At 45.4% G+C, this 23,285-nt stretch overlaps 1 protein-coding gene and 1 non-coding gene across 2 annotated transcripts in view; both read left to right on the forward strand.

Annotated features, from left to right (window-relative positions):
• Positions 1 to 20,001, forward strand: part of TNPO2 (transportin 2) — a 38,518-nt gene extending 18,517 nt beyond the window's left edge. Inside the window, exons 12-25 of the mRNA XM_060240659.1 lie at positions 426 to 578; positions 686 to 911; positions 1,261 to 1,432; positions 2,838 to 2,924; positions 3,304 to 3,411; positions 3,646 to 3,804; positions 5,349 to 5,436; positions 6,234 to 6,332; positions 7,098 to 7,193; positions 9,271 to 9,346; positions 11,034 to 11,133; positions 14,253 to 14,327; positions 15,175 to 15,305; positions 17,442 to 20,001. Of these exons, the coding sequence (XP_060096642.1) occupies positions 426 to 578; positions 686 to 911; positions 1,261 to 1,432; positions 2,838 to 2,924; positions 3,304 to 3,411; positions 3,646 to 3,804; positions 5,349 to 5,436; positions 6,234 to 6,332; positions 7,098 to 7,193; positions 9,271 to 9,346; positions 11,034 to 11,133; positions 14,253 to 14,327; positions 15,175 to 15,282 (1,547 nt within the window). The 3' untranslated portion in view covers positions 15,283 to 15,305; positions 17,442 to 20,001. The remainder of the gene's footprint in view (positions 1 to 425; positions 579 to 685; positions 912 to 1,260; positions 1,433 to 2,837; positions 2,925 to 3,303; positions 3,412 to 3,645; positions 3,805 to 5,348; positions 5,437 to 6,233; positions 6,333 to 7,097; positions 7,194 to 9,270; positions 9,347 to 11,033; positions 11,134 to 14,252; positions 14,328 to 15,174; positions 15,306 to 17,441) is intronic.
• Positions 999 to 1,069, forward strand: LOC132573094 (small nucleolar RNA SNORD41). The gene has a single exon (XR_009555498.1). It is a non-coding gene; the product is annotated as a small nucleolar RNA SNORD41 (small nucleolar RNA).
• Positions 20,002 to 23,285: the final 3,284 nt, after the last annotated feature.

Raw genomic sequence — 23,285 nt, forward strand, 5'->3', positions numbered from 1 at the left:
AGGGTAAGAACATGCTGCAGAAGATGGAAGCAGGAATGTCCCATAGCTTGTCCGTTATCCTCTGACCAATGAAAGTGCAGTCTGTGTGATTATGAAACTGTTCCAGGTTTTCTCCAGCCAGCTGCTTTTCATACCATGGGAAAATGTTATTTTTCTCATGTAGCTCTTTTGACTATTAAGAACTGGTTAGCTCTCTTGTATAATACCCCCCCCTCCGCAGTCCTAGTTGTTTGGAGTTGGGAGAGGGGTGGAACTCCTAGCTTATTCACAGGTACATTGTTTCACATTGAAAAGTGTTTGTGGCGTGTGTGGGGATGCTACAGTTAACATCAAGGTTCAAAGATACTGTCCTCAGGGAGCACTGTCTGTTGCTCTGTACCCATAGTAGATAGCTCCCTACCACATAATCCATTTCTTTCCTTCAGGAAAGTGCTCAGCTGCAGCCCTCGATGTCTTAGCCAATGTCTTCAGAGATGAGCTCCTCCCACACCTGCTCCCATTGCTCAAGGGACTGCTCTTCCACCCCGAGTGGGTCATCAAGGAGTCAGGGATCCTTGTTCTAGGAGCCATTGCTGAAGGTAAAGCTACAGCTTTCGACTCAGTCAGCGTTTGCATTTAGTAGTCACCTTACATAAGCAGAGAACTGACAACCTTGTATTTCTAAAGAAACTTTCTGCTTTTCTAGGCTGCATGCAAGGGATGGTTCCCTACCTCCCAGAGCTGATTCCACACCTGATCCAATGCCTCTCTGACAAGAAGGCCTTAGTGCGTTCCATTGCCTGCTGGACCCTGAGCCGTTACGCCCACTGGGTTGTGAGCCAGCCCCCAGATATGTATCTCAAGCCTCTAATGACCGAGCTGCTGAAGCGGATTCTGGATAGCAATAAAAGAGTGCAGGAGGCCGCTTGCAGGTAGCTTGTTCACAAGGGTCCCTTCAATTGATGTGTTCGAAATAATCATCAGTGGCACTGAGCCTTCTTAGGCATGCGAGGCTTTCTCTGGGTGTGATGAGGAACTTGAAGGCTGATCTCTGCAATGATAGGTCATGTATTCATACTGTCTGATTCAGAGAAATGCCCTGATATTTCTGATCAAATGCAGTACCTTGGAAGGCTGTAGATAAATCTTGTAAATGACGAGACTGCTCACCAAAGCTCTTTGGAATATAAAAATTGACTTGTTATGAGTTTTAGTCTTCCTCCCCTACTGTTTCTAGTGCTTCTTTAATCAACACGTGTTCTCTTTCAACTTAAATTTTAGTGCATTTGCCACCCTTGAGGAGGAGGCTTGTACTGAGCTGGTCCCGTATCTCAGCTTCATCCTGGATACTTTGGTTTTTGCCTTTGGGAAATACCAGCACAAGAACCTGCTAATCCTGTATGATGCAATTGGCACTTTGGCTGATTCTGTTGGCCACCACCTCAACCAGCCGGTATGTACGGTCTTCCTTTTGGCACCAAACTGTGCTGTTTTGTCAGCTTCTGGACCTTCTAATGGGAGTGATCAATAAACAGACCAGAAGTCTCCCAGCAAGTCAGTGTTCTTGAAGCTAACATATGAACATATGAAGCTGCCTTATACTGAATCAGACCTTTGGTCCATCAAAGTCAGTATTGTCTTCTCAGACTGGCAGCGGCTCTCCAGGGACTCAAGATGAGGTTTTTCGCACCTATTTGCCTAGACCCTTTTTTGGAGATGCCAGGGATTGAACCTGGGACCTTCTGCTTCTCAAGCAGATGCTCTACCACTGAACCACCGTCCCTCCCCGAAGCTAAGGCGCAACGAGTAACATTTCTAGCGAAAGGAAGTCCCAAAACGTGTTAAAGCTTACTCTTTCTGAGTTTGCAAAAGAAATAGGAGAATTCTTGCCATTATTTCTGGGAGTCATGGTGATGTGGAAGCACTGCAGTTCAGATGGCATGTGCCTTGTTTGCACATGGAAGATGTTGGGTTCAATCTCTCATGCCTCCAGTTTTCATTATTAGGTAGTAGAGCTGAGGAAGATTTACGGCTGACAACATCTTACTAGGATTTGAGGTCAATGAACTAATGATCTGACTTGGTATAAAGGAGTTTCATATGTTTACCTGATACGGCCTACTTCCTATGTAGACTTACCAGAACCATTACAGTTCAAGTGCTCGGCCATTTTCTGCATCAAATTTACAAAAACAGGGGAGGTATTATGGCATGAGCTGTAACATCCTGAAATCAGGACCTCAGTTGTTGCTGTGGGTAAGAAGTGCCTGTGAGATAAATGGCCTTGGTGTCCTGAACCTGAAGGCAGCGGTTGGCTTGAGGGTGATGCACACACTGTTATTGAGTTCCAGCAAGGAAAAGCTGGTGTTGCCTTGGTTAAGGAAATCTTTCACAAACAACAGGATGCCACACTTCGCAGTTTTACTTGCCAGCTATGTTTACCTTGTCCAATTTCTCATCTCAGATTTTTTTAATGTTGTTTGAAAGCACCCCTTTTAGAGTCAGACCCAATGAGACAGGCCAGCTTCTTCTAGTTTAAATTTTGCTTATCCATCATGCTCAGGTTTCTGTGAGTCAGGGTTGCTGGAAGCATTTATAAGTTTCCTGTAAATATTACCCATGTAAGTGGAAATTTTAGAATTGTCCTTTGCTGTCAGTTAAGAGTAAATGAGATCCGAGTATCATTGTGGCCTCTTGGTAACTCTGAGTCCAGAAACTGTGATGAGTGCTAATTCAAGACATTCGAATCCTGAAGCAGTGTGTTGAATGATTGCAGTTCTGAAGGTTTCTGGGTTAAGTTTGCAGTTTGGAGATGGTTCACATCGAGGCAGTCGTAACCATGCTCTTTCCTCCCCCAGGAGTACATCCAGAAACTGATGCCCCCACTGATCCAGAAGTGGAATGAGTTGAAGGATGAGGACAAGGACCTTTTCCCTCTCCTGGAAGTGAGTGGACAGGCGCTATTGGCTTGAATGTGCTCATCCACTTGGAAAGTGCTGACCTCTGTGGTGATAAGGCTGTGTTTGTTAGAATCCAAGGCAGTGTCTGAAATAGAAAATGGATCATAGCATCTATAATTGAGAATGAAGTGAGAATCATCTGTTCATTTTGGAAGAAAATAGGTTGTCTTATTCTCACCTGTCCAGCATGCTTTCTGGTCACTGGTGAACCATTAGCCACTTGAAAAGAAATGTGCACAGCAGCATTTTCCTTTCAGGATTGGGCTCAGCAGTTCTGAATTAAACCAGGGATCATATGCAAGGAAATGCAAACCAGGTGGTCCTTCATTCATGTCTTACGAGTCAATCTGTTATCTTTCTGCAGTGTTTGTCTTCTGTAGCGACTGCTCTCCAGAGTGGCTTCCTACCATACTGTGAACCTGTCTACCAGCGCTGCGTGACTCTGGTGCAGAAGACCCTGGCTCAAGCTATGGTATTGACAGGGTGGTTGTGGCAGGGAATGTAAAAACACTCGGGCTTCGAGGTGGAAGCACAGTCACCACCCCCTGGAAGAAATGAAAGGGTGACATAACTACCACACGGGGCTCTGTCCCTTGGCCCAGCGGTTGCTTTAACAGCACTGCCCTTCTATCCCATTGCTCGGTGGATTTTTATGTAGAGTTGGGAAGTGCATGAGGCAAATGGGTTTCCTTCCTCCAATTTGCAGATGTATAGTCAACACCCAGACCAATATGAGGCTCCGGATAAAGACTTCATGATCGTAGCTCTGGACTTGCTGAGTGGCTTGGCTGAAGGCCTGGGATGTCATGTGGAGCAGCTTGTAGCGCGGAGCAATATCATGACTCTGCTATTCCAGTGCATGCAGGTGGGATAAAGTTGCCATACAGAGTGTACATTGAAGCCCAGACTAGTTTCCAGAACTCTTTTTAAACGGTCCATGAGAAGCGAAGTTTTTTGGTCTAAGTGTTCTTTAAAAATGATCCTGTGGCTATGCTGTGTTGAGGTTGGTAGAATTTGGAACTCCAGTGCCTATGATGTGAGAAAACAAGGGACGTAAGAACTAAAAAGTGTAGCGATTGGCTTACATGCAGAAGCAGGAAGCATATTTTGGAAAACCAACACCTAAAATAGGTAGCAGAAGGTTTTTGGTAGGAAAAAACATAGAATCCGAAGACAAACAGACATTGGCAGTAGGACTGCAGACATGTTACAGATGCTTCCAGGAGTGGGTGAACCGCATGGCTACCAACACAGGCTTAGAGAGAAAAAAGTTCATTTGGTATTTACTATGTTCAGGTTGGTAGGAGAAAATTCCGAACTCAGTATGAGACTAGTTAGTGAGGAAGCACAAGAGTATAAAGTGGACTCGGGGAATTTCTGTTGCAGAAACAATGAGAGACTAGAATTGGGAAGCCAAAGGCATCCTGATGGCCTGGAACTCAAAAGGGGAATCTCCATGTTCAGAGGCCTCAACCTCTTCCTGTGATGTGCCAGGAGCGACATCACAGGAAGATCTGGGTCTCTATGCCCTTTTGTTAGCCCTCCAGAGGAATTGGTTAGCCACTTTGTGAGACAGGGTCCTGGACTAGTCGATGTGGCACTGGTCTGACCCAGCAGGGCTCTTATGTTGTTCTTATGTGCATTTGCTATTTGGGGAACATTATTCATTTATTTCATGTGTTCCATGCCTCTGTCCCCAATGGGGACCCAAAGTAATTTACATTATCCCCCTCTCCTTCATTTTATCTTCACGACAATCTTGTGAGGTAGGTTAGGCTGTGTGAGTGAGACTGTTCCTTGGTCACCCATAAAGTTTCTTTGGCAGAGTGGGGACTGAAAGCTGTGGGATCTTAGCACAACGCTCTGACCATATACCTTAGACACTCTGATAAGGTGATTCCTTTTCTCGTTGTCTGAGATACAATCTGTGCCCATTAATAGCCAGAATATCTGTACAAAGCACCTTAATAATGATATTAACCAAAATGATAATTTTTAGTATGAAACTCTGAACTGCACTTAAGAATAATAACCTCTTCCGGTTAGCCTACGCCTGACTAGATAAATGTAGCTTATCAGACTTCAGTGAAATATACTGTATAGTTTTAACGTTAAGATTTTAAGGTTTTTAGGTTTTTAAACGCTTCGACTTTTTAAAATGTAATAACTTTGCACTCTGTTTATTGTTTTATCGTTTGTTGTGAGCCGCCCTGAGCCATTTTATGGGAAGGGCGGGATATAAGTCATAGAATAAATAAATAATGAACTATATGTGGCTTTTCTATCATCCACTTTTATTTTTCCACCTGTTACGAGATTGGACATTGGTCATAGTACCAGATCTTGAGATACGGTTCAAAAGAGTGCAGACAAAACTGGTCTTTCTAACCTTTCTTGCTCTCCTTGTAGGATACCATGCCAGAGGTTCGGCAGAGTTCTTTTGCACTCCTGGGGGATCTTACCAAAGCCTGTTTCATGCACGTCAAGCCATGCATTGGTAGGTACTTGTTAAGATTGTCCGTTGATCCTGGATGTGATATAGTGGTGTCCTGTGTGTTCATACTGGCTTAGATCCTGTGGTAAATCTCTACCACTAGAAGGTATTTCTGTTGTTGGAATAGGAAAAGCTCCCTGAAGGGCTACTCCTGGGAGACCAGGGACCCCACGGATCAGCACAGGGCGCAAGTCATGTATGCAGGAGTAAGGTGGGATCTATAAAAACCCCTTCTGCTAAAATTTTTTTTGCCATGAATCCAAACCGTTGCCTGAGCTGAGGGGGAAAGGCATAGAGTTACTAGTATTGGCAACAGCTGTTACAATTGTATGGGATTTTGTGGTACCATCCCTCCATTGTGGCTTTACATAGGTGGGGTTGGCCAGAATCAAGGGAACTGCAGTAATATGCGTAAAAATTAGACAGAAATCCAAAGATGTTGGCAAAGACTGGTAGTATTTTATAAAAGTCTCACTAGATCTTGAGTATGGCAACTGTTTCCAGAGAACAGATCATTTCTTCACTTTATTTTGCTGCAGCTTTTGAGAAACACTTTTGACCATCAGTCCTTTTTAGCAGAGTGAGCACCACACTTTTTAAAAAGAGCTGTTGTAACAGTCTAAGATTATGGGGGAAGTCCTGTGCTGTGGCTGGAAGTGCCTCCTGTCGTTGTGCAGAACCCAGTTCGGCAGACTTAAGTCTCATTTGGGGAGTGATCAAATAATGAGACCTTGCTCCGTTTTTCCTTTTCTTGGCCATTTAGATGGAACTGACTAGTACTCTCTCTCCCCCTTCTTTAGCTGAATTCATGCCCATCTTAGGGACCAACTTGAATCCAGAATTCATTTCTGTGTGCAATAATGCCACTTGGGCTATTGGAGAAATCTGTATGCAGATGGGTAAGTGTACTGGGGACCTGCAGTAACATGAGTGTTATCTTTGTGCTGCCATGTCACTTGGCAGTTGTGTCTTCTGCTTCCTTGTATGTCTTCACGGTGTTAGAATAGGCAGTGGTTGGCCTGCTTAAATGATTAATCCCTATGTGATGACTGTACTAGTGGTAAAGTTCTTGAGTTTCTACAAGGTGTTGCTAAGCTTTTTGTGATGCGGTTGAAACCAGTTCCTATTACATGTCTGAAGTATCCTTAGCAAGATCCTGTAGTGATATCTACCAAGGTTTTAGTATGAACCATTTCTTCCCTCCACACTTGCCCTCTGATGGTGGCTTCCTGTTTCCTTCTGTGGGTAACCTGTTGCTTCATATTTTACTACCAAGGTTGACACAAGTTTCTTTTGACTTTCCATTAGCTAGTGAACCAGCTGGTCAAAACTCAGTTTGGTTCTTTTGGATGAGGGATACTGAGCAAAGAGCAGGGGAGGGATGGTGGCTCAGTGGTAGAGCATCTGCTTGGGAAGCAGAAGGTCCCAGGTTCAATCCCTGGCATCTCCAAAAAGGGTCCAGGCAAGTAGGCGTGGAAAACCTCAGCTTTAGACCCTGGAGAGCCGCTGCCAGTCTGAGAAGACAATACTGACTTTGATGGACCGAGGGTCTGATTTAGTATAAGGCAGCTTCATAGGTTCATATTGATGGGTGTAGTGTCAAGGTTTAGGACTCAGACTATTAGAGAAATGCATGATTCAGCTAACTAATTTCTTCACACCAGGAGCTGAAATGCAGCCATATGTTCAGATGGTTCTGAATAACCTTGTGGAGATCATCAACCGCCCAAATACTCCCAAAACACTTCTGGAGAATACAGGTGAGATACATCCTGGTTTGTTTTCTCTAATTGCACTATCTTTAAGTGTTCCCACATTCCTTAGCTATAGTCATTATAAAGGGTACTGGGGGGCATTTTCTTATATGCATCTCGTTTGGAAAGTGGATCTGGCCTGTTTCTGCTGGAGTACATGATCCATTATTCAGAAACTCTTGTCTCAGGATTCTAGGGCTATTCCTTTGCTGGCCCTCCAGTTAGCTGTAAGCAGGTTCCATAAATCAACCTAAATGTTTCTCTTGTCCTGAATCAAAGAGTTGGCTTGCTTTCTAGAAACCTGGTTTTCTGTGCACACTGTAGCTAAACATGGTTATGGAGGTATGTGCTATTTTGGGTTGTGTACTTTGTTCTAACCCTTCTTACTACCACACTGTGCATTTGGTATAATGTGGCCTCGTTCTTGTGGCCATAAGGCCACATCCATCCTTCCTGTCAGCCCCTTGATGCTACGGAGTTCACATGGCTGCTCTCCATGCATTTGTGACAGGCCTGTATCCAGGTAACTACTGGCCTGCCAACTTGACATCTGTACCTGGAAAAGTTTTAGAAGAAGGCATCGAACAGCCAGTTTTTGAGCATTTAGAAAGAACAGCTGTGAATAGTAAGGGCCAGCAAGGGTTCTTCAAGAGCAAGTCATGTCAGACTAACCTTTTTTTTTTAAGAAAGATACTACCTTGCTGAATCAGAGGAATGCTGTAGACATAGTTAATCTTGATTTCAGTAAAGCTTTTGATGAGGGTCCACATAATATTCTTGTTGAGAAGTTGGTAAAGTGTGGTTTGGATCCTGTTACTGTTAGGTGGATCTGTAACTGGTTGACAGATCACACACAAAGAGTGTTTGTGAATGGTTCCTCATCCTCCTGGAGAGGAGTGACAAGTGGAGAGCCTCAAGGATCTGTCCTGGGACCTGTTTTGTTCAACAACCTTATAAATAATTTGGATGAAGAAATAGAGAGAATGCTTATTAAGTGTGCAGATGATACTAAATTGGGAGAGGTAGCAAATAGAGTAGAAGACAGAGATAGAATACAGGATTATCGTGTTAGACTTGAAAACTGGGCTAAAACAAATAAAATGAATTTTGATGGGATAAATATAATGTTCTGCATTTAGGTAAGAAAAATCCAGTGCATAGTTATAGGATGGGACAGACTTGTCTCGACAGTAGTATGTGTGAAAAGGATCTAGGGGTCTTAGTGGATCATACACTGAACGTGAGTCAGCAGTGTGATGTAGTAGCTAAAATGTGATTTTGGGCTGTATCAACCAAAGTAATTAGTGTCCAGATCACAATAAGTGATGGTATTGCTTTACTATCGTTCTGGTTAGACCTCACCTAGAATACTGTGTTCAGTTTTGGGCACTACAATTTAAGAAGGATATAGACAAGCTGGAACATGTCCAGAGGAGGGCAATGAAGATGGTGAGGGGTCTGGAGACGAAGACCTATGAGGAAAGGTTGAAGGAGCTGGGTATGTTTAGACTGGAGAGGAGATGACTGAGAGATGATATGATCACCATCTTCAAGTACCTGAAGGGCTGTCATAGAGAGGATGGTGTGGAGTTGTTTTCTGTTGCCCCAGAAGGTTGGGCCAAAAGCATTACATTGAAATTAAACCCAAAGAGTTTTTGGCTAAACATTAGGAAGAACTTCCAGACAGAGTAGTACCTCAGTGGAACAGGCTTCCTCAGGAGGTGGTGGGCTCTCCTCCTTTGGAAGATTTTAAACAGAGGCTAGATGGCCATCTGTCAGCAATGCTGATTCTGTGGACTTAGGCAGATCATGGGTAAGAAGGGTTGCTTAGTTCTCGTGGCGCTTTCTTCCATGCCCAGGGGAATGCCAATCAGCACTCTTGAGTCAGGAAGCAGTTTTTCTCCATGCCAGTTTGGCCAGGTATCCTGGAGGTTTTTGGCCGTCTTCTGGGCATGGAACAAGGTAACCGGGGGGCATGGGGGGGGGCGTAGTTGCGAATTTCCTGCACTGTGCAGAAGGTTGGACTAGATGACCCTGGAGTCCCTCCAACTCTATGATTTTATGTTTCTTTCCCCTTTTCTAGCCATCACAATTGGACGCTTGGGTTACGTCTGCCCTCAGGAGGTGGCACCGATGCTGCAGCAGTTTATCAGACCCTGGTTAGTGTCGTCGTGAGACAGGAGTCCCTATCTTGGCCCTCCCTTTGGGATGGCACACTGATGCCACCCTTTTCACTACTTGCGTGTATCGCTTATATGCTCACGGGAAACCTGTAGGCATTTTTGCACATTTGTTTTGTCTAATAGATAGAAATCTCTGTACCTTGCAGTTATTGCTTTATTAGGATATCACATTTCACAAATAGGGAGACGGCAATGCAATCTGGAACACATTCACTGCTGTTGTGATGGCCACGTGCAGTGTGGCTTGGGTAAGGCTCGATCGCTGGCTCGTCCCTGTAATGTAATTGCAAGCAGCTGAAGTCTTCCCAGGCGTTCTCCAGCCTTATCTCACAACACTTCAGGTGGCTACATATTCCCATACTGTAGTGTGTCAGTGATATTTTTAGAACAAAGAGCTTTGTTCCATTGATATAACAGCAGTCAGCTAGGTTGAAATTTATTTATATTTAGACTTGTATCCCGCCCTTCTCACCGAAATGTCTCAGGGTGGCTTACAACATAATAATTTACACAGATTCAATTTAAAAGCATTTACAGATACAATTTAAACCATAATTAATAAAACAAATAAAAATAAAACCAGCGGTCTGTATGTGCATTTTATTCCATTCAGAAGGTATCCTCATTGTCAGTTAGATGTTATAGGCCTGCCGGAAGAGGGCTGTCTTACAGGCCCTGCGGAACTGTCCTAGGGCCCGCACCTCCTCCGGCAGCTGGTTCCACCAGTAAGGTGCCGTTATTGAGAAGGCCCGGTCCCTGGTGGATTTTAGACGGGCCTCCTTTGGCCCGGGGATTACCAGCAGGTTTTGTGAACCCGACCGTAGTACTCTCTGGGGAACGTGTGGGGAGAGACGGTCCCTAAGGTAGGCAGGTCCTAGGCCATATAGGGCTTTAAAGGTAATGACCAACACCTTGTACTGGACTCGGAATGTTACTGGCAGGAGAGGGGAATTTCTGCAGATTTCCCCTTTCCCATCGCAGACCTTTGCTTTTGGCCCACACTGTTCCTGGCCCCTTCTGTTGGCAGGAGAGGGGAATTTCTGCAGATTTCCCCTTTCCCATCGCAGACCTTTGCTTTTGGCCCACACTGTTCCTGGAGATCCATTCACTTGGAAGAACAGAACATGAAGGAGTTAAGTGGACTGCTGCAACAAAAAGGAAGATGAAGTCTTTGGCTCCAGACTTCACTCAGCTGGCAATACATAAGATCCAGCCCAAAGGATAAAGGGCTTTGAACCTTATGTATTTTGATTAAAGACCTCAAAGAGTAGTAATGATTTTGTTTATCTTGCGGGCTCAGTACTCAACTAGAGGTTTGCCAGTGACTAAAAGTATGTAGAGGGAGAGACTTGTGTTCTAATTATCTAAACTTAAATTGAATTCCAAATACTCCCAAAAGAATTCTCTAATTGAATATTAGCAAGTAAAAATTCAGTGGAAGAAACATACTAGAGAAATTGTAATACTAGTTTCATCCCTTTGTTCATTAACCAAAGTGTTGTAACCTGTCTGTATTAAAAGACTTTGCTACCCCTTCTGTTCCATGTTTATATTGTTGTCTGAGTTTGAAGGACCAAGCCAAAGGCATGTCATTCTTTTCTCCTTTTGTCTCCACCTCACCCCATCATGCAATTGTTACAAAAGTGTTTGCTCTGGCTTATAGGTGTACATCTCTGAGGAACATACGTGATAATGAGGAGAAGGATTCTGCCTTCCGTGGCATCTGTATGATGATTGGAGTAAACCCTGGTGGGGTTGTTCAGGTAACTTCTGGAGAGTGTTGTGTATGTGGTTGCCAATTCCTTAAAAAAACCGAAAGCCATTGTTTTACTCACGTGTGCAAGCACACCCACACCCACAAAAGATTTCAAAGGAAATATACAACATGAAAATGCTGAATTAGAATTCAATAATTTAAATCGGGGATGTTGAACTCATTTGTTAGGAGGGCCGGATATGACACCAATGGGACTTCGTGGGGCTGGGATATAAAATATAATGTGAGGTAGCAGAGATATAAACTTTATAAAGGACACAAACACAATTAAAGATATTATTTTTAACTTAAAATACAAACGTGCTTAAAACTCTTGACATATTTTGTTTGAAATGGAAAGGGGGGAGTAGTGGGATTTGGCAATGCAGTTTTTAAAATAAAACATCAAGAAAAAGAAAAAGGATCACAGCAGAAACTAAAAATTTAAAACGCTTTGAGCCAGGGAAAACAATGAAATGGCATTGCAAGCTTCCCCCCGTGTCTACTCAGATTGGTAGTGGCTCTCCAGCATAATATCCCCTTTTGGCTATGGGTCCCTAGGTTAGAGTCGCTAGGTCAATTCCATTCAGCAGAGACAAGTTGGCTCAAAGCATCAACCTTTTATTTGCAACAACACAACTCCAGGAAGCATGAGCTTCAGCTGGTTATAGGAACTCTGAAAAAGTGAAACTGATCTCTACTCCATTGAAACACATTGCAGCACAGACAAAGTTGTAAGGAAAACTGAATGGATTTTCCATTAAGGTCTCTGGAGCCTATCTGTCTGGGCAAAGAGATCTTAATGGAAAGTCCATTCCACATTTTTCTTACAGGTTTGCTTCTTGCTGCAACCAGCAAAGACAAGGTAGAAAGATCAGGGAACTTTGGCAACCTCAGAGCTTCAAAGAGTGAAGACAAGAAGGGGAGGGGGGAGAAAAGAGCCCCATGAGCCTGATTGAAGCCCTGGGCAGACATTTGACACCCTTGATTTAAACACTGCATGTTACCCTGGGTTATACAGACTGATTTCTAGCTCTACAGGACCCACTTTTAAAAGAAATGTTAATTTGCTGTTAACATGCTTCATCAGACAGTAACATTTAATATCAGTTACACTTTTATTGTATTTTTCCCTTAGTAGTTAAAAATGGGGTGTGCAAGAAAAAAAATTGGTATATTGGTTCAAAAAAATCAGTAAATATCGAATTTCTTAACAATACCGGTATAGTGTCGGGTTTGGGGAAGTATTTGGTATTTCTAAATATTATACCCAGGGGGTGAACAAGAAGAAATGTTTAAATGCCTCCCCTTCCTTCCACAAGCCTCCTGCCACTTCCGCTGGTCACTCCCCACCAGTCAGCTGGGTTTAGGCCATTTAAATCTAACAGCTGACTGGTAGAGGGGAGTAAAACTGACCAGTGGATGCGGCCAGGCAGATTGGGGAGGGAAGGTATTTAAACATGCCGTCTTGCTTTCCCTTCTCTTAAGTTCCCAACCATCCGCCGTGGCAGGTGGCTGGGGAAGCGAAGGGCGAAAGAGGAGGCATTTCAAACACCTCCCCTTCGCTTTCCCCAGCTACCTGCTGAGGCAGGTGGGTAGGGAAATGAAGGGAGAAGAAGAAGAGTTGGATTTATACTCCACCTTTTACTCAAGAGTCTTAGAGTGGCTTACAATCTCCTTCCCTTCCTCTCCCCACACCCTGTGAGGTAGGTGGGGCTGAGAAAGCTCAGAGAATTGTGACTGGCCCATGGTCACCTAGTAGCTGCATGTAGAGGAGTGGGGAACCAAACCTGGTTCTCCAGATTAGAGTCTGCCACTCTTAACCACTACACTAAACTGGCATTTAAAATGCCTCCCCTTTGCTTCCCTAGGCACCTGCTGCGGTGGATAGCTGAGGAGGCGAAGGGAGAAAGAGGACGCATTTAAAATGCCTCACCTCAGTGGGTGGGTAGGGAAGTGAAGGGGAGGTGTTTTAAATGCCAGTTTGGTGTAGTGGTTAAAAGTCACATTTATAATGCCTCCCCTTACTTCACCAGCTGTTTGCCGAGGTGGGTGTCTGGGGAACCAAAGGAAGAAAGGGGAGGCATGTTAAAACGCCTCTCCTTCACTTCCCTAGCCACCTCACCCTTGCGAATGGCTAGAGAAGCGAAGGGACAAATGGGAGACATGCCCTTTGCTTCACCAGCTGCTGGGCTGGCTTCGGGAGGGAAGGCAAGGCATATAAACATGCCTTCTCTGTGTGCCTTGCCTCCCCCAGTCAACTCTACCACAGTGGGGTGACTCCAGGAGGGAAGGAACAGAGAAAAGTCATGTTTAAATGCCTTCCCCCTCCCCCTGCTGCCAGCGGGGAGGGGGAAGGCATTTAAATTGAGCAGCTGACCAGTGCCAGGGTGTGAAACTGACTTTCTGCTGATCGGCTGTTAGATTTAAATGCCTTCCTCTCCCAGCCAGCTCCTGGAGGAGGAAAGTCCTCCAGGAAATCCCACTCCACCCCCCCCCCAAAAAAAAAAACCCCCAAAGGAATTCAGGAAACTATTTGGTAGCTGAAATGTTTCCTGGATTTATATTCAGTTTAGAGAATACCAAAATACTAATAAGGCATTTATTTGGTAGGTTTTTTGGCTCAAGGAAGCTGAATGCACACTCTATTTGCAAACCCTATTTATCCTACTTTATTACTTGCTTATCTGTTTGAACCTCTGATCTCTCTTGTCATCTGTCAGTTGTAACTGCTAATTCTGTTGATTTATGGAGGGATTCACACCTAACTGTTCTACCTACTGTGCCTCCCTTTCCCCATCATTATGAGAATTTACACTTGAAAGATTCATTACAGGATTCACCCCAAGCTTCCCTGCCGCAACTCTTCTCTTGCCTTGTAATCTTCCTCATATGAATTCCAATTATGATTTTTTCCTCCATATATCTGAAGAAGTGAGCTGCACATCACGAAACCTCATTGAAATAAATGTTAGTTTTTAAGTTGCCACTGGCAGAGAGGTTACATTCCTGAGGTGCAATTCACGTGTCTTGTGCAGGTTTAGAATGGATGGCATATCTCTTAATTTTGATGAGCTTAGACTTGGGTAGTTTGGCTTTTTCTAAAGAACTCTCATCCTTCTGTAGGATTTTATTTTCTTCTGTGATGCTGTTGCTTCCTGGGTGAACCCAAAGGATGACCTGAGAGACATGTTTTATAAGGTATGGTACTGCAGTGGGATAAGGCTTGCTTAGGAATGGGTTGAAATATAGGCTTTCACTTGCCCGTTATTTGTCTTGGGAACATTTCATTTCTCCTTCACTCAGATTGCTGGGTAGGGATACTTGTTGAGTTCACTTGCTCCAATGGGGGTTGAGTATAGCTCTTAAAGTGGGCGTGGTCAGTGTGGCTTATAGGCCAATTGTGAGCAGCAAAAAAACAAGGGGAGGTGAAATCAAAGTTTAGCAACTAAATAAAATTGGGGAAAAGTAAGAAAAGATATACATAGACAAAAATATAACAGTGGTGGCAGATTGACACAAGTTTTTATGAACAATTTCCAGATATTTAAAAATCTCTGTGCAATTGCCATATGTGCCATGAATTCAAAAACTGAGGAGCGTTCTAAGGTCCTTAATCCATTGATATACTGGAGGTTGGCTTTCCAGTGTTGTAATACAAGTCTTAGCCATAGTAAGGAGGAGAAATGATGCTGATACGATAGAGCTTATTGGTCAGAAAAACACGTTTCTCTAAGTTCCAAGTATCACTCAGAGGGAGTCCTGCATCCAGTCATTTACTTTTTAAAATTCAGGATGTTTCACAGTTATAGGTTACAGATTCAAATTTTTACCAGACATGTTGGCATTTAACATGTACATGCAAATGCTGCATTCACATCCAGCTGATACTTGAAAACAAACCTTGTAGCCACCTGTACATGTTACAGTAGAATGAACAATGTACCCTTTCTTTGTGTAGTGTCTAAAGTCAGGGATCCTAGGCTCATAAAGAGCCTGCTTTATGAGGAATGAAGACATAATGCAATCTCCTCTTCTTCCTTCTCAGATTCTTCATGGGTTCAAAGATCAAGTTGGGGAGGACAACTGGCAGCAGTTCTCAGAGCAGTTTCCTCCACTTCTGAAGGAGAGGTTGGCTGCGTTCTATGGGGTCTAGATGAAGCAGCAAAACCGCACTCGGTGAGCCCCTGAGCATACTGGACAAAACTAACACCACACACCCAAGAACTGGGTGGGAGAAGCAACAAATTGATAGAAGGAAGGAAGTATTAATGAAATAGAGTCCTTAGAGGTGAAAGAATTGAAGTATGGGGTGGTGACTGCAGAAGAGGTTTAACGAGTATATACTCCATCTCCATAGCCAGTTTGGTGTAGTGGTTAAGTGTGTGAACTCTTATCTGGGAGAACCGGGTTTGATTCCCCACTCCTCCACTTGCACCTGCTGGAATGGCCTTGGGTCAGCCATAACTCTGGCAGAGCTGTCTTTGCGAGAGCCAGTTTGGTGTAGTGGTTAAGTGCACGGACTCTTATCTGGGAGAACCGGGTTTGATTCCCCACTCCTCCGCTTGCAGCTGCTGGAATGGCCTTGGGTCAGCCATAGCTCTGGCAGAGGTTGTCCTTGAAAGGGCAGCTGCTGTGAGAGCCCTCTCCAGCCCCACCCACCTCACAGGGTGTCTGTTGTGGGGGAGGAAGGGAAAGGAGATTGTGAGCCGCTCTGAGACTCTTCGGAATGGAGAGCGGGATATAAATCCAATATCTTCTTCATCTTCATAACATTTGAGCAGAGGATGTAAGAATAAGTGCATAGATCAAGTAGCAGATCTTTCTGTATAGGGATTATTCCACTGTCCATTAAATAGATCAGAAGGGGTTTTTTTCTTTCAAAAAGGGAGGGGGAATAACAAGGGGAGGACTCAAAATCCAGCAACTAAATAAAAGGGGGGGGGAGTAGACGTACACAAGTTTTAATAAAAAATATATAAAACTTACACAAGTTGTTGTTAAAAGTTTCCTAAAAGATATAGGTAATATAGATAACCCATTAAAGGTTATCTAAAAATAAGTCCATAAATAATTGTCTATATTACATGCATTCAAATATTGATACTGTTCTAAGATCCTGAATCTATTGATTTACAAGAGATGGGCATTTATCTCTCCAATGTTGTAATACAAGTCTTTTAGTGGTAATACAAGTCCTTTTTATTAACCATTGATTAGCCTTCAAGAGATGGGCAGATAGTTTAAAGTACATCAGCATCCTCAAATCAATGAACATTCTAATGCAAGATATAAGTAATAACTTCTTCCCAGGAAAACTGAATGACTGGGCTCACCCAGAGCAGTTGTTTAAGGGACACATCCTGTAAGTTACAATGCCAACAACTAGTCTCTTAGCCATATGTCCAGTATATTCTGAACATCTAAACATAATTATTTCTGTATAAATTGGCAATTTAAGATTCATAGAGAGAGCAGGTACAAACTTTAAGGGCTGAGTGCATATTCTATTAATCACAACATCAAATATTTATAAACAAATATTGTAGGTTTTGTTTTCTGCATCAGTTCAATTAAAGTTTCCAAGAGCCAAGGGGACTCTGAGATACTTAATGCTGCAGGAGCATATTTCGATTACCAGCAGATGTTGCGGTTGTAAATATTGCCATTCAGCAGAAGTTGACAAGTCTTACCTAGACCACAGCTGAGAAAATTACAAACTTATCGTCATAGTGTATTAGTTTGTCCAGTGTAAAAATCCCCCTTACCAGTCCTTCCATAAAAAGATTTCTTTGCAATTTTTAGGTCTGAATTGGTCCATAATTTTAATTTTGCATGTGAAAATGGATCAGACTGATACTGTTGTGAAATTATGTAGCTTTGTTTTCTAGCTGCAGAAACTGCAAGAAGAATGAGGTCCATTCTAGCATAAGCATACCCGAATGTATTCTACATCAGGAGAGGATTCCTTTTGTTATAGGATCTGTTATTCCACTGCTACCACGCAGCACAAATTCCCCAAGCAGAATCTTTGTCAGCCTGATAATCAGGGTTCAGCCTTTGCCATATTAATATTTGATATACATCACTATTCTGTGGTGTGATCTTTGTCTGTGCTGATGAATTGTGGCTGCACCTTACTATTGTTGCATGGAGCAGAAGCAGAATACCTTGGTTGCATTGCGCTGTTACAAGTTTGGATGGCAGTTCAGAGTGATGAGGACAGGCCTTGCTGTGACATAGGGGTCAGGTCAGTCACTAATGTTTTTAGAATCTTGCCTCTATTAATATTGACCTTTTTGTCTCTTCCTCCAGGTTCCTGTGTGCGCTGGGAGGGATACTGGGAATGTCCACAACCCAGTGTTTCAGATCCCTGTTAATGGGGGGTTAGGGAGGACGGGAAGAGCATTGTGGGACATAAAACGACTTAGCTCCTCATCTCCTGAAATTTACAAAGTTGGGGGGGAGGGTGGGCCTCCGTGACCAATTTAAACAAAAACCAGAGTATCTCGCTGGCAGAAGGAAAGGTCTCTTTGTTTGGAGACTGTCGTTTGTGGACTGGGGTGGGGTGGGGCTCAGCCCAGGGCTGAGAAAGGGGAGCAATCTTAAACTGCAACACTTGAGAAGGGGATCTAACCAGGGGCCATCATAAAGGACTAGCTAATAATAATAAAGGATATGGTTTAAGATGCTAAAATGGGATTATAAAGCTCTAATGGTTTAAAACCTAGTTGATGAAATGGGAAGGGTTAAAACTCAATCCAAGGGGATTATACTACTGTGTATTTCCAGTCACCGGTGTTCAAGAGATCAGCTATTCACCTTTTAAAGACTGCATGGTGACCAAGAAGTAGACTAGCAAACCTGTGAGTAGCCCATAATGACTTAAGTGTAAAGCATTTTCATCTAGGAATCCTAAGGAAACCCACAAGCCCTTTTTGCCATAGCTGCTATGGCACTGTGTGCTGGATGTGATGCTTAGAGCAAAGGGAGCCTCTGACTTAGTAGAGCACCTGCCAGTCACCTAGGGAGCGGTACTTGTCATAAGAAATACTGTTGGAGAAGCATGTCTTTATTTTTTAAGAAGATGCCACAGTGCAATGAATCTGTTACCCTGTTGTTCAGCTGTTATTTTTGTGACACTGCTATTGCATTACTTCAGCTGTAGGAGGCGAGAGAGAGCAAGGAGGGAAATTGAATTCCACCTGGCAGTATGGCTGACTGGCTGTCAGTGGCCCAAAGGCCTGCAGTGCAGAAACGAATGTGCATTTGATGAGTTTTATATAGCACATGACCTGTTGTGTCTGGCACTCTTGTGGCCAGAGTGGCATAAGGGTTAGATACACTTTGTGTCTCAAGAGAGTTCTGTGCCACATTTGCCTCTTTGGTTTACAAAAGGGGCAGTAAATATAAGACAACATAGAGGAACTAATAAAGCAGAGCCCTCCATGCATGGCCAGTGGAAGCTCATAGCTTTTGCTGCATGCCTGACAGGGTTGTTGTCTTGAGGAATTCTCATTAGATCCAAATCAGTTTATCCCCTGGAAACAGAATCCAGGATTTTGCTGAATACATTCATCTTAGTGAAGCCATAGCTTTTTAATGGTAAGTGGAGAGCATGTGATGTGGAAGCAAGCCTGTTTTTTCCCCCAAAGGCAGCTAGGTGGAGGGGCAGGAGGGGGGGGGGGAAGAACTGCTTTACTAGTAAAAGCAACTTGTGCAGAAGGTAGACATGTTGGAAGAGAAACAGTCATCTGGAATGTTCTACGAAGCCAACATTGATGGTGCTTGTGCAAGAAAATGTCAGCAAGCAGCATGCCGAGGAGAATGAGCAGTGAGCTGAACTACAATCCCCAGCATTCTTCAGAGCAGAGCCCAGTGGAACTTTGGAAGCGTCAGGATTGATAGCCAGGCAACTGGGTTGAACTGTGCCTAATATCCTGCATTGCTGTGATGTGTGGATAATGCTGAAGAATGTGTACTGAAGGTGGCTGCACCCCTCTTGGGTTAAGGAGGTGGTGGTGCTTAGCGAACAGTCGGGTGAAGTTTTGAAAGTATTTGTGAGATGATTGCTCAGTAACTTAAACCTCACTGACATCTTTTCCCATTGTTATTTCCAACCTTTGCCTCAGTTTCATGTGCTCCAGTGCTTAAAGCTCTCTCAGCTTTGTCAAACAATATGCTGAGGTGTTGTACGGGCTTTAGGCAGTGAAAAGGTTTAGTGGGGGTGGGAGCTTTCTCTTCATCCTAAAGCCTACGGGGTGGGGGGGGGGTCACTGCTGTACTCCTCTGAAGTAGATGGTTCAAAGAAATGATAGTAAACTTGCAAATGCATTCCTCGATTTGTCTTTTTAATAGTGTGGACTTGAGCAGGTCTCTGAAAGCAATCAGCTCCTTGCATTTTAATGGTTTTATAAATGGTCCCTCTTGGGCCTCATTCTCACTTTCCCCTTATCAGAGTGGGGGGGGGGACTACATACCTCCAAAGGGTTCTATTTACAGCAACAATTAGTTTTTAAATGCATGGGCAAGAAATGTGCACAGATAGTACATAGGTGGTGTCCTAACTTTGTGCTTCTAAACTTCATGCCCAGGAATATAGAAAGGCTGTGAACTCTTCATCTAGTGAAGTTTAAGCTACTTTCCATGACTGCCTCTTGAAATGGAATTTGTCTCTCTTTTTTTTTTGTACAAGTGGTTCTAGTATTGCCTCCTGTTTGTTAATCCTGGATTTGTATATTTGTAAATGTGCCGTAATGTTTCCAATGGTGGAACTGCAGTGTGCCTAGTGTCGAAGCAGCCGCTTGCACCTTGCTCAGATGAGATTTTTCTCATTTATGTATAATTTTTGTCAACTAAAAGCAATTTCTTGTGAGTCTAGTTTCCATTTTTATTGGCAGTGTCTCCTAAGCGAACATTTTCTTCTAAATTCCATATAATCCGACACATCCAGTTTGTACGAATCTTGCAGAGGACCTTTGCTGCTGTGAGGCGATTGTCTTCACTTTGTAGGGGAAGCTGATTAAGCTACAGGGGGTAGAAAAGTACCTGCTTTCATACAAAAGGTTGATCTCCAGTTAGATTATGTAGCATACTGTGCTGGAGGCCTTTGATAAGACTTTAGAGAATTATACTCACTAAGAATAGACAAAGCAAAATCTGACTCAAGTGTATAGCAGCTTCAAGCTTTTGTCCCAACTCTACCATGTAAGTTCAGTTGTTAGACATCTGGTCTTCTACAACCAATTGCCATATTTATGCTTCTCTTTAATGTTGTATACAAGCACCTCCTTTGATTTAGCTAAAATGGTAGTCTTACTTCTGTTTAAGGAATCAATGCAGTTGTTTAATGAACTTTTCCCTGAGTAACTGAAAAACCTGCACAGCTCATGAGATAGTCACATGTTCAATGTACTGTTCCTTCCCAGTCTGTTTAAATGGTTACATCAAAGTATTTGCTGTGGGCAGCGGCAGAAAGCTGTTGTCTAATTCTCCCTAAATTTAATAAAGAGAACGTACAATTTCAAAGCGCCATTTGGTTTACTACCAAGCTTTCTCAATTTCTGCGTTTTCTGTGGTCTAGTTGCGACCCCAGGATTTACGCAGACTTAACTGGGCGGCATTGCCACAAAGGAATGGACTTCCACCAGTCTAGACAATTTTCCCTCGCAATGGAGACTGAGAACTCCGTCAAAATTCTACAGTTTCCGTCGGGCTTATGCCAAGCGTGAATCATGACCTTACACGGTCTTTCAGCAGCCGGGACGGAGTCCACAGTGGCTTCCCCATTGGATTGTGTAACTTTTTGCCCTTCCCTTGAAGCAGGCCTGTAGCTATGGGGGGGGGGGGGGGCTTGGCCCCTCTTATTAGCCCCCACTTCCCTCCGTCGGATGGGGGAGAAGGGAGGGTGAGAGAGCGCAAGATAGAGAGGGAAACAGTGACAGCGCGAGAGAGCAACAGAGTGCGACAGGAGGAGTGCCCCAGAGTGTGTGTTGGGGGGGAGAGGAGCGAGAGCCTCCAAGCAGCTGCAGAGGCATCCAAGTTCTTCCAAATGGGACGGGATGTCCTGGGAACTCCCCTCCCCCGCAACCTTGTGCCCTGCTGCAGGTGTTGGAAACCCCTCTGCTGCGATACACGAGAGAGGCTCCGCGCGGGAGATTTCCAGCTATGCCCCCGGAGGGGAGGGGAGGGCCGGTGTGTTGTGTTGCAGCTGCAGGGTCAATCTTCTCCGTCCCTCCTGGGCTTGGGCGCCCCCAAGAAGGCGAGGGAGAGAGGGAGGCGCCACATCACAGCCGCCTTCGGGCTCCAGAGGAAGGCGCTCCGGCGAGGGCCTCTCCTCCCCCATCTGCAGGGAAGGAGCAGCCGCGCCCGGGATCTCCCGGCCACGTGCTGCCTCGAGGGCGGAGCTTCCGGGTGCCACTTCCGCCTCCTGCAGCGGGCGCGGTGGCTGGTGCGTCATCAGCGCGCGCGGTGACTGGTGCGTCATCGGCGGGCGCGGTGGCTGGTGCGTCTCAGCGCGCGCGGTGACTGGTGCGTCATCAGCGCGCGCGGTGACTGGTGCGTCATCAGCGGGCGCGGTGGCTGGTGCGTCATCAGCGCGCGCGGGAAGCGCTTCCCCCTCGGAGATGGGCCGCGCCCCAGCTGGTCGGCGCCGGAGAGGGAGCGAGGGGCAGCTGCGGAGTAGGAAGGTCGGCCTGGCCCTGCTGCACCTCCGTCTCCACCGCCGGCCGCTGTCCAGGAGCAGCAGGGCGGTGCTCGGACGCGCCTGGCCGGGCTGAGAGCTCTCGCCCCGCAAGGAGGGAAGTGGAGGCGCAGCCCCCTGGGAGAGGCCCCCCTCCAGGCCCTGCCACGGCTCCAGCACAGTGGAGAGGTCGCTTCTTGTGCGGGGGGCAGAAGCAGTCTCAGCCTCCGGCCTGAGTGAAGGGCCCATTGATCAGCTGAGCCGCGGGCCCTTTAACTAGCAGGGGGCTGCTTCTGCCGCCGGCCCCCGCATTATTTTGCAGGCGGGGAAGAGAGGGCGGCGGCGAGCTCGCCACAGGCCTCCCTTCCCTGCCACTCAAACAGCAGCAGTCGTGGCGGGTGGGGGAGCAGAGTGCAGCGGGGGGGCAAGCTAGTGGAGCACAGTGGGGGGGCAGAAGCAGTCCCTGCCTCCGGCCTGAGTAAAAGGGCCCATTGATCAGCTGAGCCGCAGGCCTGGGGGCTGCTTCTGCTGCCAGCCAGCGCCTTGTTTTACTGGTGGGGAAGAGCTCGCCGCAGCCCTCCTTTCCCTGCCACTAAAATAACGTGTGGGCCGCCAGCAGTGGTGAGCAGGGGGAGGAAGGGCGGCAAGCGGGGGAGGGAAGCGGGGTGGGGGGCAGGGGAGGAGGGGGGGTGAGCAGAGCACCACAGCAGTGGGGTGGGGGTGAGCAGAGTGTGGCAGCTGGAAGGCCTATTGGCCCTAGAGCCGCTCTTGGCAGCAGAAGCAGCCCCCCCCCTACTTAAAGGGCCTGTGGATCAGCTGTTTTCGTAGGCCCTTAACTCAAACGGGGGCCCTGCTTCTGCTGCTGGCCTGCACAGGCTGGCAGCAGTCATGGAAAGTGGGATGGGAGGGGCAGCAAGCGGGGGAGCGTTGCAGTGGCAGGGGAGCTGAGTGCGGTGGCAGGGGACGGGGTTGCTAGCAGAGCGCGGGGGGGGGGGAGTGGAGTGCTGCGGCATCAGTCCCCCCCCACACACACCAAATGTAAATGTCTCCTGACATTCCAAATTCTGGCTACTGTCCTGTGACATCTGGGTTTGCTCTGCTGGTCTAGTTTGTTCTAAGTGCCCGCACTACAACCAGCATAGGGAAGAATGGCAGAGCTGCTTTTTCTCAGCCATTCTTTGGTCCTCTGACCAGTTTATTTTTTATCTATTTATTTATTTAGAATTTATATCCCGCCCTTCCCACGAGTGGCTCAGGGCGGCTTCCAATAATAGATCCGACATAAAATTAAACAATATTTAAACATGTAAAGGATTAAACATTTAAAACAGGTAAAACCTTAAAGATTAATAAATATTCCAAATATATATAAAAGAGATCTGGCAAGTGCATTAAATTCTCAAGCTAGGTATAGGCTAGCCGGAAGAGGGTCGTCTTACAGGCCCTGCGGAACTGGACAAGGTCCCGCAGGGCCCTCA

This window comes from Heteronotia binoei, chromosome 5, assembly GCF_032191835.1.
Source record: "Heteronotia binoei isolate CCM8104 ecotype False Entrance Well chromosome 5, APGP_CSIRO_Hbin_v1, whole genome shotgun sequence".
Classification (NCBI taxonomy): Eukaryota; Metazoa; Chordata; class Lepidosauria; order Squamata; family Gekkonidae; genus Heteronotia; species Heteronotia binoei.